Source organism: Xyrauchen texanus, chromosome 21, assembly GCF_025860055.1.
Source record: "Xyrauchen texanus isolate HMW12.3.18 chromosome 21, RBS_HiC_50CHRs, whole genome shotgun sequence".
NCBI classification, from domain to species: Eukaryota; Metazoa; Chordata; class Actinopteri; order Cypriniformes; family Catostomidae; genus Xyrauchen; species Xyrauchen texanus.
Genome location: NC_068296.1, coordinates 4,055,298 through 4,073,743, shown reverse-complemented (window position 1 = coordinate 4,073,743; position 18,446 = coordinate 4,055,298). Strand labels below are relative to the sequence as shown.

The 18,446-nt window shown below is 39.0% G+C and overlaps 1 protein-coding gene and 1 pseudogene across 1 annotated transcript; both read right to left on the bottom strand.

Annotated features, from left to right (window-relative positions):
* Positions 1-195: 195 nt before the first annotated feature.
* On the bottom strand, positions 196-5,145 carry cfap161 (cilia and flagella associated protein 161). Its single transcript, XM_052152970.1, has 7 exons — positions 4,908-5,145; positions 4,745-4,834; positions 3,470-3,708; positions 3,299-3,380; positions 3,062-3,220; positions 2,245-2,318; positions 196-410 (listed from the first exon to the last, which is right to left on the bottom strand). Exons 1-7 carry the CDS (start codon positions 4,977-4,979, stop codon positions 206-208), a joined length of 921 nt encoding a protein of 306 aa, XP_052008930.1. The 5' UTR covers positions 4,980-5,145; the 3' UTR covers positions 196-205.
* Positions 5,146-12,038: 6,893 nt separating this feature from the next.
* Positions 12,039-14,738, bottom strand: LOC127661264 (major intrinsically disordered Notch2-binding receptor 1-like; annotated as a pseudogene).
* Positions 14,739-18,446: the final 3,708 nt, after the last annotated feature.

Here is an 18,446-nt window from a genome sequence, read left to right as displayed (position 1 = left end):
TAAACACCAGCAGGTGCAGCAGTGGGGGAAGACTGTCTAAGTTGGGCAGCTGAATGGACTACTGGTCAACAATGTAAATGAAGAATGAATGATGCTATGCTAATAGCATACTATAAAGCATAAAGAAATATAATACTAAATCTATAAATAAATAAAACACTGTATATAGAAAAGATTGGAGTAATTATTCCCTTTATCATTGCTATTATTGTTCTTCTGTCTCCTGTGTTGGCTCTGTGTCTTCCCTGTGTTCATCTGTTATAACAGGGTTTTGTTGTAGTTGCAGTAGGCTTTGATTCTGATTGGTAGGATGACCCGTGACAAACAGCCAATGGTTAACGTCCCGCTCGGCTTTATGGGTGTCCAAGAAAGTGTGAGCTGTGAGTTCATACTCTTTACCAAATGGAGTCCTAAACACAAAATAAAATACCTAATTAACCAAATAAATAAAACATGTCAAGGATCGTGTATTTGGCAGTTTGTGCAATATTAAAACAACACTTTTTATTAAATATAATAAATAATAATACATATATTAAATGATAATTATTTAACATGTACACTGGGGGCCAAAAGTTTGTAATAATGTACAGATTTTGCTCTTATGGAAAGAAATTGGTACTTTTATTCACCAAACTGGCATTCAACTGATCACAATGTATAGTCAGGACATTAATAATGTGAAAAATTACTATTACAATTTGAACTTCTTAAACTACTTCAAAGTGTTCTCATCAAAAAATCCTTCATGTGCAGCAATGACAGCTTTGCAGATCCTTGTTATTCTAGCGGTCAGATTGTCCAGATACTCAGATGACCTTTCACCCCACACTTCCTGTAGCACTTGCCATAGATGTGTCTGTCTTGTCGGGCACTTCTCACACACCTCACAGTCTAGCTGATCCCACAAAAGCTCAATGGGGTTTAAGATCCGTAACACTCTTTTCCAATTATCTGTTGTCCAATGTCTGTGTTTCTTTGCCCACTCAAACCTTTTCTTTTTGTTTTTCTGTTTCAAAAGTGGCTTTTTCTTTGCAATTCTTCCCAAAAGTCCTCCTGAGTCTTCTCTTTACTGTTGTACGTGAAACTGGTGTTGAGCGGGTAGAATTCAATGAAGCTGTCAGCGGAGGACATGTGAGGCGTCTGTTTCTCACACTAGAGACTCTGATGTACTTATCCTCTTGTTTAGTTGTACATCTGGTCTTCCACATCTCTTTCTGTCCATGTTAGAGTCAGTTGTTCTTTGTCTTTGAAGACTGTAGTTACACCTTTGGATGAAATCTTCCATTTCAAGCATTGTATCACCTTCATTCCTCAAAACAATGATTGACTGACAGTTTCTTTTTCGCCATTTATGACCTCATATTGACTGTAAGACATGCCAGTCTATTGCATACTGTGGCAACTCAAAAAAAAAACACAAAGACAACATTAAGCTTCATTTAATGATCCAAATAGCTTTTAACGGTGTTTGATATAATGGCAAGTGATTTTCTAGCACCAAATGATACATTTATCATGATTACTCAAGGATGAGGTGTTGGAGTGATGCTGCTGTCTAGATTTGATCAAAAATGACTTTTTTCAAATAGTGATGGTGCTGTTTTTTACATCAGTAATGTCCTGACTATACTTTGTGATCAGTTGAACGCCACTTTGCTGAATTAAAGAACAAATTTCCTTCCAAAACAGTAAAATCTGACCATTATTCCAAACTTTTTTGCCATCAGAATATATATGACAAATAAATAATTAAATACTGATTTTGAATATTATAAATAATACTAAACATGAATAATATATATTGAATAATATTAACACATTAATATTAAATATTATAAACATGAATATTTATTAAATCTCCCCCACTCACTCACTCTCTCTCTCTCTCTCTCTCTCTCTCTCTCTATATATATATATACAATTTATGAAAATTTTTAAAAAATTGTACATTTGATTTATAAATAATAAATATTATATACAGTTAATACATCATTAAATATGATATTAATATTGAATAAATCTCTCTCTCTCTCTCTCAGAACATAAATATACAATTTACAACAATTATTGTTTTTTTTTGTGCACATTAAGACATTGAGACATTGACATTTAGTCATGTTGACATCAATGACTTTTGAAGAAAACCTGGAGCTTAAATTCAAAATCTCTGTAATATTTAACTGTTCTCTGCGAGTCATTTGGTTTTGGCTTTTCTATTTAAAATATAATAAACAGTATTACCACAGGATGTGATTGCCCAGAGCAGCCAGACACTGATTGGTCTTACAGTGGGTAATCAAAACCTTGCTGTTCGCCTGCAAAAACAAAGCATTCATTCAACATTACTTACAGTAAGTCACTGTGGGCAATAAAGTTGTATGTTTGAGAAACATATTGTGGCAAGGAGGAGGGCGGGTCCAGGCTGTGATGACGCACGCCCTGCTCCTAATCAAGCTAATCAAGCCGACGAGATGAAGGCGATAAAGGCGACCGGAGGCGGATGTTCGTGAGAGAGAGAGAGTTACAGGCAGCTGTCCTGTATGTGTTTATGTTTGTGTCTTTTTGTTTAATTAAACATTACTTTGATGCTTGGTCTGGTTCTCGCCTCCTCCTTTCCCTTTAACCCCCTCGTTACATTGGTGCCGAAACCTCCGTCCTCCGGCGGATGGCCGTGGCTGCTCCATTGGGATGGATGGTAGTGGCAAGGACTCTACTACGGCGCATCCCTCCTCCTTCCCGCGTTTCGGCACCAGCGTAAAGGGATTAATGGAATGAGTTATTATAGACTTTTAACCAAAAAGACACAAACACACACACAGGTGTCGGACAGCTGTCCGTAAATTCTCTCTCTGTCCCACTGCAGTCTCCGGTCGGCCGGAGGCTTGATTAACCTGATTAGGGGGCCGGGTGTGTGGAATCACGACCCGGACACTCCCTCCGCCCTGCCTCAATCTCCTTCTGTGTTCCACGGAAGAAAGTCATACAGGTTTGGAACAACATGAGGGTGAGTCCTGTAAATGTACTTTGAGGTGAACTTTCAATTTGAAAGTGTGTTCACCTGCACAGGGTAACCCTCATTCTCAAGCCTTTCTAGGGGGTCAAAATAAATCACCCTCCACCAGCACAGGAAATCATTGCTGTCTACTAAGCTCAACTCCTGCAGGCGAGACTTCTTAGCATATTTCTGAAAAGTTCTGTAATCACTGGCAAGGTAGAGCTGTGTGGAGACAAAGAGGGTTAGACTGATCCAAACTCAGCAATTACCATAAATACAAATACCATATATATTGTTTACCTCTCCAGAAAAGCCTGCGGTAGTTCTAAGGGCAAAGTTTTGATCATATCTGACCATCTCTCCATCTGAGGTCCCATCAACGCTGAATCACAGACGGCAGGTGAAAAGCAGATCAGTATATTTATGTGCAACTGTATGAGTAAGTTTTAAAGTGCATGTATGGATCTTTACCTTGTAATGACAAAGGCGTTTCTAACACAAGGATCCATGCTGTTGGCTCCACCGACTTGGAGGGGCCCAAGAAGATGGAGGACTGAATTTGTACCTGAATGTGACTCAATATTACTGCTGTCAGCAATGATGCTGAGGGCACAGGGGCCACGCAGGTCATGACCTCCACCTCCGGAGTTCACCAGCATCACTGTGTCTCCAAAGTGCAAAAAGCCATCATGCGACACTGATAAACTCACCTAATAAACAAAACAATGAGTCTTACAGTATAATGTCCCCAAATAATATCTGGATGCTTAAGCCATACTTTAAAAAGAGTAACTGTCATTGCATTATATAACAAAATGTCAAACTAAATGGCATTTAATGAAAAGATAGCACAAGTAATATTTTCAAATCATTGTAGAACATGTCCATAGTAAATGTGAGTGACACCCCTGAAAAATAATCTTGTGTTGCAAAAACATTTATCAAAAAATTTCAATTAGTTCTGAGAAGATAGATTTCTGTTTACAGATGTTGTTATTTAACCCTTGTGTGACCTTCGGCACATTTTTGCCTTTTTCTGTTTTGTCCTTTTTTCTCAATCATTTTGGCTGTGTTAATGACAATGGCATACATTTTGCCAAAGGTGTTTATTTTGGATTATTTTAGAATTTTGATATTTCAACCTCAGTTCCTTTAATACATCTATAATACAATGTGTACACAAAATAGTTACACTCAGGTTACTTTTTGATCCCAGTACCATTAAAGCATCAAATCAGGAATTCTATGATATTACGCTTTCATTCTGGATCCCTGGCTTCAAAATTTAAAAATTTAATATTTTCCACCAGACGGCGCCATTTTCCTCATGTTTAGCCTATGGAGCAAAAACATGCTTTTCCCCTATTCTCTGTTTTCTGTATTATAGAGCATTGCAGGACAATTGAATAAATGATGCAGATAACATTATGTGGGTGGGTTGGTATGGATGTCAGTGTTTTGCGCGCATGCGCATGTGTGCGTGCGTGCGTGTGTAAAAAAACAAAAGCGGCATTATGTAAACAAACTTGCATTCAAACGGTTAAAATCCTGAAAATGAATGAATATTTGGTAGTTATGATCTGGACTGATATTGGTTAAAAATCTAAGTCAGTGAAAGTGGAAAATAATATTAATATATAATATTTTTATGCGGACATTTTATGTCCGCATAGTAACTTTTTTTTAAAAATTGACGCTCAAGGGTTAATGCAGTGAAATACACACGTGTAATAACTTTTTTCTTACTGGTTTCAAAATGTTTTGTCTCAAAACTCCTTCTTTCTGGACGGTGAGTTGACCTCTCTCTTTTTGAAGAATGAAGTCCTTTAGAGTATCCTGCAGAAAGACACTGATAATTTAATGACTTCTGTTTAACGTGTTTAATACGAGTTCGTCAAAACAAGCAAACCTCTTCTAAAGTCACGTCTTCTCTCCAATTACCAACACGCACGCGTGGATTGTAGGTCCGAACATGAGCCATTTAGATGCCTATTTAAAGCCACCTCGACAGCAAAGTGCGTCAAATGATTTATAATGTACCGAAAACTAAAGTGTTGCCGTGGAGACGCAATAACACAATCATGTCAGAACCCTTCTACATAGGGAGCCTACAAGGTTAGCATAGAATAGCATTACGCAGCGGTCCCATTGACATTCTATGATGACACACTGGCGAGGAGACAAGAGGCCGTTTTTTAATGGATGTGTATGTGGAGATGCTTCATTACGCTAAATAAACTGCTTTTGTGAGAAAACAGAACAGAATGTAATTTTAATTGACCGCCTATCCACTAATATTCAACATGTTTTACACACAAAAAAAATACTTTTGTAGTGAACTATGTGTGGAGTGTACTACGAAATATTATGTTTAATAAGAGAGAACGCGGGCAATTTCGCGACAAATAGGCGTCCGTTTACGGCTCTTCCTATTCGTTTGTATGGTATCCGCAAACGGCGAGTTACTGTCGTAACAAGCTCGTTAAACGGTACGCTCTCTCCTGTTAAAAACGTGGTTGTTTTATGTGTAGAAGATCTCTGGTAATGTGCTACTGCGCAAGTGTCCGGTGAAACCAGAGATCTTTCGTTTTGTTAAAAGGAATATTTTGGGAGGAACGAGTTGAAATACATTTTTGTGGTAATCAACATTTTGCGACAAATGTTGTCGATTGAGCTAAACTTGTATTGAACCCGGAATATTCCTTTAAACTTTGCATTTTTAAATGTATTTATTTTTGTTTCGTTGTTCGGAACACTAAGAGGTTGTTCACACCCAATATGTTATTGCGCATAAATAAATAAATATATAAAAAGTAGTTGCAGAACAGTGCAGGTGTCTCAAGACCTCTGAGCAGTGGCGTAGCCATGGGCTGGTGTTAGTGATTATTTTATGACTTCAAAAATATATTTATAAAATAGTTAGAAAATGCAAAATATCTGATTTCTGAAAGTGTGAAAGAACTGTTTGAACGCGCCACCTCTTACTCGCAATTCCAGAGGGTGAATTAGCCTTCTAGGTTCGCCTACAGAGTGACGTCACGACTAAACAGCTCTATGTGCAAAAACATCCGTGTAGCGCGTTTAACAACTGTTTGCAAACAACACAAAAATTATGCTGAACGCCCCCTTAGGCTAACTGTGAAAATTAAATTGACATAGTTGACTTAATCATTAATTAATTACATTTATATAATTAATTTAATACATTTTCTGTCATTAATTTTACACATTTTAATTTTAAATTAAATTAATTTATTTAGTGCTCCTTGATTTGACACACCATTACAATTAAAAAAGTGACAAGTGCAACTTTTTGTTGTTGTTGTTAATTGTTGGTCAAACATTTTTAGAAGAAAAATCTATCAAATACATTTGTTATATAAAAGTAAAGATTAAAAAAATTGATTGACACTTTCTTCTCTTCGTTTATAATTAATTCGTTTTTAATGGTTTCTTAGGTTTTTTTACCATTTAAATGTGATACTGGTGTCATGTAAAAATAAAATCAACTTGCGTGCCTTTAGATTAATTTAGAGTTACAGTTATTAATTTAGAGTTAGAGTTTATGAAGACTTTTAATTGTTGATCAACATTTTAATTGATCGAATGCACAGGCTGCAGAATAGTTGTGTAAACATTACTAAAATAATTCAATCATTGGCTTTATTCTTAACAAGATCCCATTGGTACCCCGGGTAGATGACATCATGGGTACATGTGTTCAATACTGCAAACAAAATAAGAATTCTTTACAAATCCTTAGTTTTATTTATGCATAATAGTTTACATTTGTAGAAATCCGTCAATTAAATGTCACAATTAGCATGAATTTAATTATGAATGACTCTCTTACAATCACGATTCAAGAAGACTTTTATGTAGCCTGTTGTATCTTTAAATAACATCTTTGATATGAAAAAAATCAAAACAATTCAATTAAATTAGGTCACACTTCCCAGTATCAATGGCTTCAATATGTGAGCTGCTATAATGAATCTCCCATGCAGTATTATTAGATTTCAAACAAAATCACTTCAGAAAATGTATACATGTGGAGATTTTAGATAAATGCATTAGAAGGAAGCCTAATTCATGCTGGCTGTGTGTGTGTGTGTGTGTGTGTGTGTGTGTGTGTGTGTGTGTGTGTGTGTGTGTGTGCGGTTAAGTGCTTTTATGTCAATAACGGAACTGACAGATCATAAATAGATAATAAATGTTTATGAGAGCTTTGCTCTGAAATATTAAAACTCCAAAGGGAAAAGCAGCAAGCTATAGTGTGCTAAAGTAATGCTGATATTGTTACAGAAAAACACACAGACTCACTTAAATAAAATATTACCACTATCACTCTCATGATCACTTCTTCCTGTGCACCTGTAAACAGTTTTAATTGTTTGGAAGATAACAACAAGACACAAGACACGAGTCCCACTGATTAAACAAAACCAGCTTTATGAAGAAAGTATAGAAAAGATAAAGATATACATTCACTGTCAAAAGTGCCCTGAAAAATGGAGGAATCTTAATTCATTTATATACGTGTTTATACAATCATAGAAATAAAAAGAATTCCTATAAAGTGGAAATTATAGCAAAGACTAAATTCATAGGCTTACAGTACAACTGGCCGTTTCTACAGAACAAGCAGAACTCAAAAGACAACACTTTTCCAACACTGCCTCCTTAAAGGTGGAGTATATATTTTTAGGGTAATATACTTTCTCACATCCTATCTTAATATGCAGAACCAACTTTAAACAAGCCACAAAGTAAATCGACATGTTACTTCCGAAAGTTCATGTAGCATGAAATCAACCCCATTTAACCGAATTACTGACAAGCTTGTTCATAACGAACCCCCGTGAGACTGTTTTGCATCAATTCGGAGTGGTGGTGGTGTAGTGGGCTAAAGCACATAACTGGTAATCTGGTAATCAGTAGGACACTGGTTCGAGCCCCACAGCCACCATCATTGTGTCCTTGAGCAAGGCACTTAACTCCAGGTTGCTCCGGGGGGATTGTCCCTGTAATAAGGGCTCTGTAAGTCGCTTTGGATAAAAGCGTCTGCCAAATGCATAAATGTAAATGTAAATACAGTACGTTTTGATAGCACCACAGTGGGGATAACAACGAGACTGCACTGTGAATTCGGTGACTGTAGGTCGAAAATGTAGCTGCTGAAATCGGTTTGTCCTTCCAGAAATTCGAATCACTGCCCTCTAGTGGCTGAAGCTGGAAGTGTTGTTGAACATATACAGTATGGTCATGTTTTCCGGATGTCTATGTTGAAATGTCCACAGAGTGGCGCCAAATGCTAGTTTTATTTTTAGTTGTAAATGAGGTCCAGTGATATAAATACACGTGGAATAAAGTACATTAAGAATAACAGAAGGCTATAGTATAAAATAGGATGCATATATTACAAATAATATAGAAATATAATATAAATATAAAAGAAAACACTGGCTCGCTGTCTTTTCATTGTCATTGCAATACATTGTTATATTACCCTTGCAATAAAAATAGCAGTGCGGTTCTGCAATTCGTTTGTATACAGTAAAATATTGCAAGTAACAAATCTTTTTATGGGATTTTACTTTGAGCTTAGTGTCAACGAATTCCCAAACCTCGCTGGTATTTTTAATGCCATGAGAATATAACAGGCACACTGATATACATTTTAAATAATGTACATTAAGACAAAAAAACATAAGCAGACTTTCAAAAACAGACCGTTTTTTTGTTTGCATTACAAAGGGTTCATAAACTGCAACTACACTGTATTTATTTTAAAGTACATCATTTTCGGGGGTATCAGCTGCACGTCCAATGCTGAAGTTTGCTAGTCTTATCTCATTGGCCAGTCAGTTTCATCGCAGTCCGAAGAAATAAAAATCGGACCACTCGCCTTAAAAAAAACCTTCGGATTGTCGGCGGACGATTAGCGCCATAGGAATGCATTGTTCCCGTAACGAACAATCACACCGAAAAAACAGACTTGGTGTAAACAGGCCTTAACGCTAGAGGAAAATCGAATCACACTTGAATTACATTTACATTTACATTTATGCATTTGGCAGAAGCTTTTATCCAAAGCGACTTACAGAGCACTTATTACAGGGACAATCCCCAGAGCAACCTGGAGTTAAGTGTCTTGCTCAAGGACACAATGGGGGTGGCTGTGGGGCTCGAACCAGTGTCCTTCTGATTACCAGATTACCAGTTATGTGCTTTAGACCACTACACCACCACCACTGTATGATCATCCCATTCAGCTCGGCACGACCAGTGTTGAGTAAGTTACGGAAAGTAATACGATTACGTGTTTGTAAAAGTAATCACATTACTAGTAACTTTATTTTTAAGTTACTTTCTAAAACTCTCTTTACAAATGTTTTTTGGTTTTCTAAATTTAAAATAATGTTAATTTTCTCCTTGTTCATTGTCACACACCTTTACACGGTCACAGAAATGCAAACGGACGCACATATGAATATGTGTATATGAATACACATTTTAATTGTATTACACGTAAATCATATAAAAAAGTAATGTATTTAAAAGTAATTACTTTTAAGTCAGTAACTGTAATCTGATTACAAGAATGACTTAACAAGTGATGTGTTACACTACTTTTGGGCCTAAAAGTAATTAGATTACAGTAACTAATTACTTTGTTACTTTGTTAAGCCAACACTGGACATGACAAGACTGGCTCAATCACTGGTGTGAGTTTGGGGCGGGACTATTTGTTTGCTGGCCAATGGGGCGAGTGCTCGGCAAACCTGTTTGAAAACAATCATTTCTGCAGTTCCGTTTGGACTTTAGAGGCGTAGAAAGTTCACACTTCAGCCTAAAGGTTAAGCAAACCCTAAATATGAACAATACTAATGTTAGAGATGCTTTCCTTAGCCAGCACCACTAAAAATGACAGATACGTTATTATTGGCTGGAGTTAAAGCCAGATATATTCCTATCGGAACCTCAGCAAATCGGAGGCTTTGCTCATTAATCAGTTGCAGCGGATAGAACTGGGACTCAGAAAGCTTCATGCTCCATAATGAATGGCAAACACTCCCTTTTCTCTCTGTCTCACCCGTCCCTCACTCACTCTGAACCATCACAGCCCATTAAAAGTTTAATGCTGTTGTTCAGCAAACTGAAAATGTGTGCCGTATCGATCGACAACCATCCATCCATTCTGGATCTCTGGAGGGTAATTTTCTTTTTCTTTAAAGCTTTTGTGAGGAGAGCCAGTGAGGATGTTGCATTTGTCACACTATTATGGATGTTGTAATGATCCAATGCAAATGCAGGCCAGTTATGAAGACAAAAGTGTGACAGATTCATATCACTCATTCTTCAGCATTTCCCCCATATCCAAGGGACACATAGAGTGAGTAAATTGGTGGTTGCATGTCAATTTGCCTTTTAAAATGGTCTTTCCTCAAATTTAAATGCATTGAAAAATGAGGGTGAGTGAGTGAGTGAGTGAGCGTGCATCTGTGTGTGCGTGTGTGTGCGTGTGTGAGTGAGTGAGTGATTGTACGTTTCAGATTTCAGCAGAATTACATTAGACTAATGGGAACTCCCAGATATCCGTCAACACAGAGGGTATACCGGAACCTCCTGAATGCATAAACAGCTGAATCATAATTTTAACTTTGAATTAGAGCCTTCAAAACAACAACAACGTTCTAACTAAAAGTTCTGTAGGGAAAACCCAAATAAGGCCAGTGGAAAGTTTAAGGAAACATTTTTAAAAAGAAACATATTTTTTGCATGCATTTTGCATTGGGGCGGTGTGCCATGCTTGTTGATTCTGAGTCATTAGGAAAGCATGCTTTAATAAAAATCTTTATATTATTATATTATAAACACAGCATTGTACCATTCAAAGTAGCCTCAGGAGTAAGGCCAGAAACATGCTTTTCACAAGTATGCAAACGCGAACGCCTGGCCAATGAATTGCAAGCACGCTGACCAGTTGAACATGGTTAATGTTTGCGCTCGTGTTACTTTTGCAGAAACAAACTATCCTGGCAGCACTATATAAACATGTCAACATGCAGTTTGACCAACTCAGCGACATTCTTTTCAAAATGTTGATTTGCCTGGAGAGTAGTTGGACTGTAATGAAAATCTAGGGATGGGTGTGTATCAATCCAAAAGTATCAATACTTCCGGTCCTGATGTTGTATTGAATATCGATCCTCTCCTAAAAAAGTAGCGATTCAACATTTTTTGAAGCTTTTCAACTCTACGGACTTGCCAATGGGTCCAAAAGGGTGCGCTATGTATATACATGATACAAGGGGGCCTTGGTAGCTCAGTGGTAAAGACCCTGGCTATCACCCCTGGAGTTTGCTAGTTCGAATCCCAGGGCATGCTGAGTGACTCCAGCCAGGTCTCCTAAGCAACCAAATTGGCGTGATTGCTAGGGAGGGTAGAGTCACATGGGGTAACCTCCTCGTGGTCACTATGACTATGGTGGGCGAGTGGCGAGTGGTGAGTTGGGCGTGGATGCCGCGGTGGATGGCGTGAAGCCTCCACATGCGCTATGTCTCCGTGGCAACGCATTCAAGGCAAGTCACTACCTAAGTCCTACGAGGACTTAAAAGCCCAATTGGTAATTTGGCATTACAAATTGGGGGAAAAAAGGGGGAAAATACAATACATATGTCAGCCATATGAGTTATCGTTTGAAAGCTTAGAATCTGAACTATGTTCTGAAAAAATAAGACCAATTTAGTACTTGTTATCAGATCGAAAAGAAAATAAGTGATATTGCCCATCCCTAGTGAAGACAGTTTATGCAAATATCCACTATAGTGTCCCTTGTGGCAACACTGAGAATGCAACCTGTACTTGCGTTGCATTATGGATTGTGGTCTGCCACATTTCGTAACGCAATGATGCACGAAATTGAACTCGGGTAGCAAGAAGCGTTCACGTTCATTTAATTGTGTGTAGTATGTTTTGGGCCTTAGATGGTGCCGCAAATGTGTAAGTGTGATTGTGTGTCATGTGACTATGTACATTACATAGTGCTGACTGGAATGACAATTATGAGGATAAGGATGATAGTGGCAGTGATACTCAGGGCTGCGATGCGGTATGCTTGGTTCCTGTTGCACCGTGGATATGACTGTGAACGCCGCAGGAGTGTGTCGGAGGCTGGCGTGTAAATCTCGTCCGTCCAAAACTCCAAAGACTCAGGGGCCTGCAAACCATACACAGACACCGGGTAAGCAGGGGCATAGATTCTGGGGGGTATGGGGGGTTACCCCAATAATCGAAACACCCCCCACAAAAGATGGCAGGCAGATTTTTTGTTGTCTGTTTTTTGGAGCTACTAAGGAAAACGTAATTCTTTTTATTATTGCCCCAGTCTTCCCTACATACAAAGATTCACAAGATGACCAAGTTTTCAATGCATCTCTAGGTGTTACCTGAAGTTCCAGGGGTGTTAAATCTGATTGGCTCCAGGTCACTTTGGGACGGTCGACTAGATTTTGGCTAGTGCTCTGGACAGAGGTGCGTCGCTGAGCTTTTTGGTCCTCGGTCGGCATGAGGTGGAAGCCCATCACTTCCTGTGGTATGGGGTAGTCTCTTTTATACACTCCACCCAGCTGATCTGACTGAGGAGCAAAAACAAGATTTATACTATGACCAAGCCACCCTTGTGATCTACACGTATGTGACCTACTCCATCCTTTTATGTCATTTTGAACTAGAAACACATTCTGAGTTTTACTCACTAAAAAATTGAGTCTTGTTACCTTAACAGGCTGTATGTGTGGCTCCTTAGTGAAGCTGATGCTCCATTCTCTGTGTGCCTCTGAACTGCCACTTTCTGTGTGGCTTCTTGAGGCCCTGCGTACAAACAGACGTCTACGTTTGGCTGCTGCCTCAATGGCACCCTCCACCCCTGGATTGATCCTCGGGGAGCCCTGCTGCTGTATGTTGGGTCGTGCTGGTGGCTGTTGTTCTATGTGCATTTGATGTAAGTGTGGGCAAGCGATTTGCTCCCTTTGTTCCAGTCGGTCCAATGTGGACAGCACAAGTGCCAGTTGCTCACGCAGCTCTGTGATTGGTTCTAGCCTTTGCTCCATTTCTGTGACCCGTTGGAGCAGGCGGCTGACGCCCCATCGCACACCCTCTTCAGGTGCCTCCAAAGAGTGAAACAACTTCCGCAACTTCCCTAAACGTTCCCGCCTTTCTGGCAGCCCAGCCCCGCCCCCCTCTTGGGCCCCGCCCCCTTCTCCTGGCAGCACTGCCATGGAGCCACACATGCTAATGTCATCTAGGAAACGAAAGATAGCGCTGATGTCGTCCTCTGCGATGTCAGGGTTGTCAATTGAGAGTTTTTCGCTAAGCATGAGGCTTCGCAAAGCACGCGATCTGCCTGTTCCGTTTGGGTGCCCACGCTGGCCACACCGTCAGCGCTCGGTGACCAATCACACCAGGCGTCCAAACTTATGCTGCTCAGACGCTTAAAGGTGTCCCGCATCGAGCTGACAATGCGAGGATCAAAACCAGGAATGTCAAAGCTTGAGCCATCAAAGCTAAGTTTCACAGATCCTGGCTTTCTTAATCCAGACCTTTCTAAAACAGATCGTTCCGATCGAGGTTTTTGCAGCACGGCATTTTCTTGTTCCGGTCTTTCATCCGCAGTCCTGCTGTCGATATCCAAACTGTGGCTCTTGACTTGTAGGGCCGGGGTCTGCAGCTTGTGATGGTCGACTGGAGGCCCGAAGTAGGTGGACGTTTGTAGCTCGTCCAAACTCTCGTGTTTGGTCTGATGCCATTGAGTCTGTCCAGGACTGTATGGGTTTGGAGCATCAACATAATGCACGTTGACTTCATGAGTGACCGTCATTGGCTCTAGAGTTGCATAGATGTGTGAATCATCATGCAGACATTCCATATGTGATGCTAGGCTGCATGTGTGGTCATCATCTGTATATGTTGGAGTATCTGGATAGGGGTTCTTTTGAGTAATCGAAAGTAGATCCTCACCATCCTCTCTCGGTCCATCTGGGCTTTGCTGTGATTGGCCATTGGCTTCCATTGAGATGAGTGGCACTAAGTTTCGAAAACCGTCTTTAAAGGCACTCCTCTTCTGAGAGCAGGAACGAACAATACGAGCCTCCTGATTGGCCTTCGGCGTCTTAGCTGCCTCTGGATTCACCTTTTCACTGAATGGAGCCACAGAATGTGTATTCTGCATGCTCTCTTGGTTGTGCATGGAGGAATGAGGGTGAGCCTGTGCGTTTGAAGCGCCCGTGTTAAGACTGATCACTTGACAAGGGAGGTTCTCATATTTACACTCCTCAGCGGTGGTCCCTCCCCCTGCGATGGGCAGGGCGGCTGGCCATTCATAACGCAGAAATCCCTTCCCACAGACCTGAAAGGGTGTCAGTGTCTGCACATTCTGTGCATATGTAGGAGCCACGCTTGTGTGCATGAGGAGATTGAATAGGGAAACTACATCAGCGGCAGCTGAGAGCTGGTTACTGCAGGGTGGGTGAAGGTGCTCTTGGAAAAGGGTGGAAGGGAAACACGGGTCTTTACATGCACTGGAATACAGAAGACTGCGCAGATCAAGAAGTGTTTGCAGGCTGAATCGTCCACTGAGATACACGCAAATGTCCGCATAGGACACGCTCCCATGACATGCACCCAATACCTCGAGAATCTCCAACAATACCAGGGGGTCATCAGGATTTTCAGCCATAGCTGGACATTTAAACACACTTGTTTTACATTAAGCCTTTTGGTCTTCTTGTGCTTACAGCACGTTTCATGCAAATGCAGCTTCCAAAACGGGAACACAGCTGTGCAATCAGGTCATCCAAAGGAGGCTTTCAACAAAAATGAATTTAATTTTGACTTCATATAAATCCTGTGCAGTTTTGTAGAGTTAAAACAGTCTATACAGCCCAAGAAACGAAAATGCAATGAAAACAAGCAGTTACCTCTAGCCATTGGGACAGAGACACTGATAATCAAGCTGTTCATTGCTGACCTTATTCAAAGCCTTAATATAGCCAACGATCGGTGCAAATACAGTATGAAAAGTACAGAATCCAGCAGAGACTGCAAGAAATCGTTAATCTCCATTGATCATCATAGTCCCACCTGAGACCCTTGAAGTTAATGTAGCGGTCAGTGGTCAATCCCATGGTCAATGTCCACAACCGGGTCATTTGGAGTCTCCAGGGATGAAATTAAAGCTGGGTCTCGTTGCTCTAAAGCTGAAACACATTGCAAATGAGAAACAGCGTAATGTGTTTGAGCTTTATGTGTGACTGAAGTGGTGTGTTTGCACACGGAGCTGCCGTGATGGAGGTCATGCATGACGTGAGTGATTGTTTTAATGCAGAGCCATAAATATACAGCAAAGGAAATCCTTTGCAAAGTACAGTAATGTTAAAGATTAACCTTCATTTGTAACTTCTACATTTGTATTCCTTTAAATCTTTTCTATTTATTTTAAGTATTGAATTTATATTAACAAAAAAATTATTAATATAAATCGATATATAGAACAAATATAAATAGATATGTATACTATATAAATAAAAAACCTTGTCATATTTTATATATGCAGTATGTACGTGTACGAGCAAATAATAAAGAAAAGCAGCCAATCCGTGCACAACATAGAGGGGAACTCCTTCAATACTGTTTAAAAAGCATCCCAGGGTGACACCTCGAGAAGCTGCTTGAGAAAATGTCAAGAGTTAATTTCTGCAAATTCTAGGCAAAGTGTGACTAATTTGAAGATGCTAAAATATAACACAGTTTTGACTTATTTGGGATTTTAATATTAAAAATTATAATAAAGAATGAGTGTGTTTCATTTTTGACCGGTAATGTCTACATATATATATATATATATATTACACATATCAGCCACAACATTAAAACCACCTACCTAATATTGAGTAGGTCCCCCTCGTGCCACCAAAACAGCTCCATGATATTCTTCTCATCACAATTGTACAGAGTGGTTATCTGAGTTACTGTAGACTTTGTCTGTTCAAACCAGTCTGGCCATTCTCTGTTGACCTCTCACACCAACAAGGTGCTTCATCCACAGAACTGCCACTCACGGGATGTTTTTAGTTTTTGGCACATGAGTAAATTCTAGAAACTGTTGTGTGTGAAAATCCCAGAAATACTCAAATCAGCCCGTCTGGCACCAACAATCATCCATGGTCCAAATCACTGAGATCATTTGTTTCCCCATTCTGATGGTTGATGTGAACATTAACTGAAGCTCCTGACCCGTATATGCATGATTTTATGCACTGCAGCCACATGATTAGCTGATTAGTTAATCTCATGGATGATTGTTGGTGCCAGACGGGCTGGTTTGAGTATTTCTGGGATTTTCACACACAACAGTCTCTAGAATTTACTCCGAATGGTGCCAAAAAATAAAAACATCCCGTGAGCGGCAGTTCTGTGGATGGAAGCACCTTGTTGGTGTGAGAGGTCAACTGAGAATGGCCAGACTGGTTTGAACTGACAAAGTCTACAGTAACTCAGATAACCACTCTGTACAATTGTGGTGAGAAGAACATCATCTCAATGCTATTCTGAGATGCGGGTTGGCGCTGTTTTGGTGGCACGAGGTGAACCTACTCAATATTAGGCAGGTGGTTTTAATGTTGTGGCTGATCGGTGTGTGTATATATATATATATATAGGTAAATACTAAATAGAATAAAAATGTATAAGAGCTGCAAAAATTTACATTTCTGTACTTTATACTGAGATTAATCTATACTAATCAGTAAATTGCCATAAATAAAAATAATCAATTCATATAATTTGATAGGATTAAGATAATATAGAACTGACAAATAATGGAAATGTATATATGTACATCTCTATGTGTGTGTTTGTGTAAACTACAGCGGAGTTGCATTTAAGCTACATGTTAAAATGTATCTCCAATAATTCTCTGTATTTCATCTTTTTTTAATTCATTGGTTAATTGCTACTAATAAAATGTAACTGGTTAATATCAAAAGATGACATGCAAATATTTAAATAAACACTGAATTTCAGTATTGATCTTAAAGTCTTTAAGGTACATCTGAAATGTTTAATATTTATGTATCAATAAATGAAGACAATTCCATTATAAAATGATTGAAACATTGTTTAGAGTCACCATATTTGCTTTAGAGCCTATGAAATGATGAAGAAATATCATAAAGATAAAAGCCCACCTGTGACATTCGATGATTTTTCCTGTTGCAGGTATACTTCCAGTGATCAGTGGATCATTTACAAGAATCAGCGTCTAATGTACTGTGCACCTGTATGGGTGAGACTTTTATAACTACTGAAACATACATTCTCTCCCTCTCTCTGATTTAAGTGTACGGATATATTAAAGTGATCAAACCTTTTAAACCTATAATGGACTCATTACACAAACTTTTCAGACTCATCACAAATTCAGATCTCCCTCTCTAATTGACGTGCATTTGCAAAATATACATTAGGCTTCAGATGACTTCATCATTGAAAACAAAAGTATTTCATAAAGTTTGTTGTTGAGTTGTAAAGTTTGACACGGTTGGTTTGTTGTTGCCTCTTCTAAATATTTCATCATAAAGACCAGCAGAGGGCAGCAAAGTCCATATTGTATCAAATGTGAAAAGTGTTTTTCAACACTATCAAAACTATCCCACAATTGCAAATTCTTGCATAGATGTTAAATTATTTACTTGGTTAAATTGGGCTCAAAATGTAAAAGTTTTTTATAAAAAAAAATGTGTCACGTCACTGATAGGATCTAAAAAGTGATATTGCTTTGGCAACAAAAATGGACAACGATAAATAAAACAATGCCTATAAAAACATTGTAATTTCATTTGTATCAATAATGGACAAATTACAAATAAATAACCATTTAAATGCAATTAAAGAGCACCAAACATACCCAATGTACTCATGCACTTACATAAGCAGGCTTATTTTAAAACCTAAAAAGTTTACAAAACTCAACGAGGCTTTGATCAAATTATGGAACAGGAAATGTTTTTCTGGGTGTGCCGCTGCGTGCTTCAATGTGTTTAACGTGCTTCAAACTCTCTGATCCCTTTGTTGTCCGAATCTGTTTGGGTTTGTTGGTGAGTCATGGTGTTACTTATTACACAGATAAACAACTTTGAGTGTATTATGGGAAAGCAAGAGATACTTTGAGGCAAGAGAAAGAGGTGGTTACAACTACATTCCTTGCTACATTTTGGATGAATTAAGACCAAGTACAATCAAACAGGAAGAAGGGACGGGAAACGGAAAGAGAAAACGATACGAGCCAGAGTAAAGAAACCGAGGGGTCGTACCAGGGTACCCATGAGTCATCGCCTGTGATTATGGGAAACCAGATGATGTTTTGAGCATCACCCCTTTCCATCAC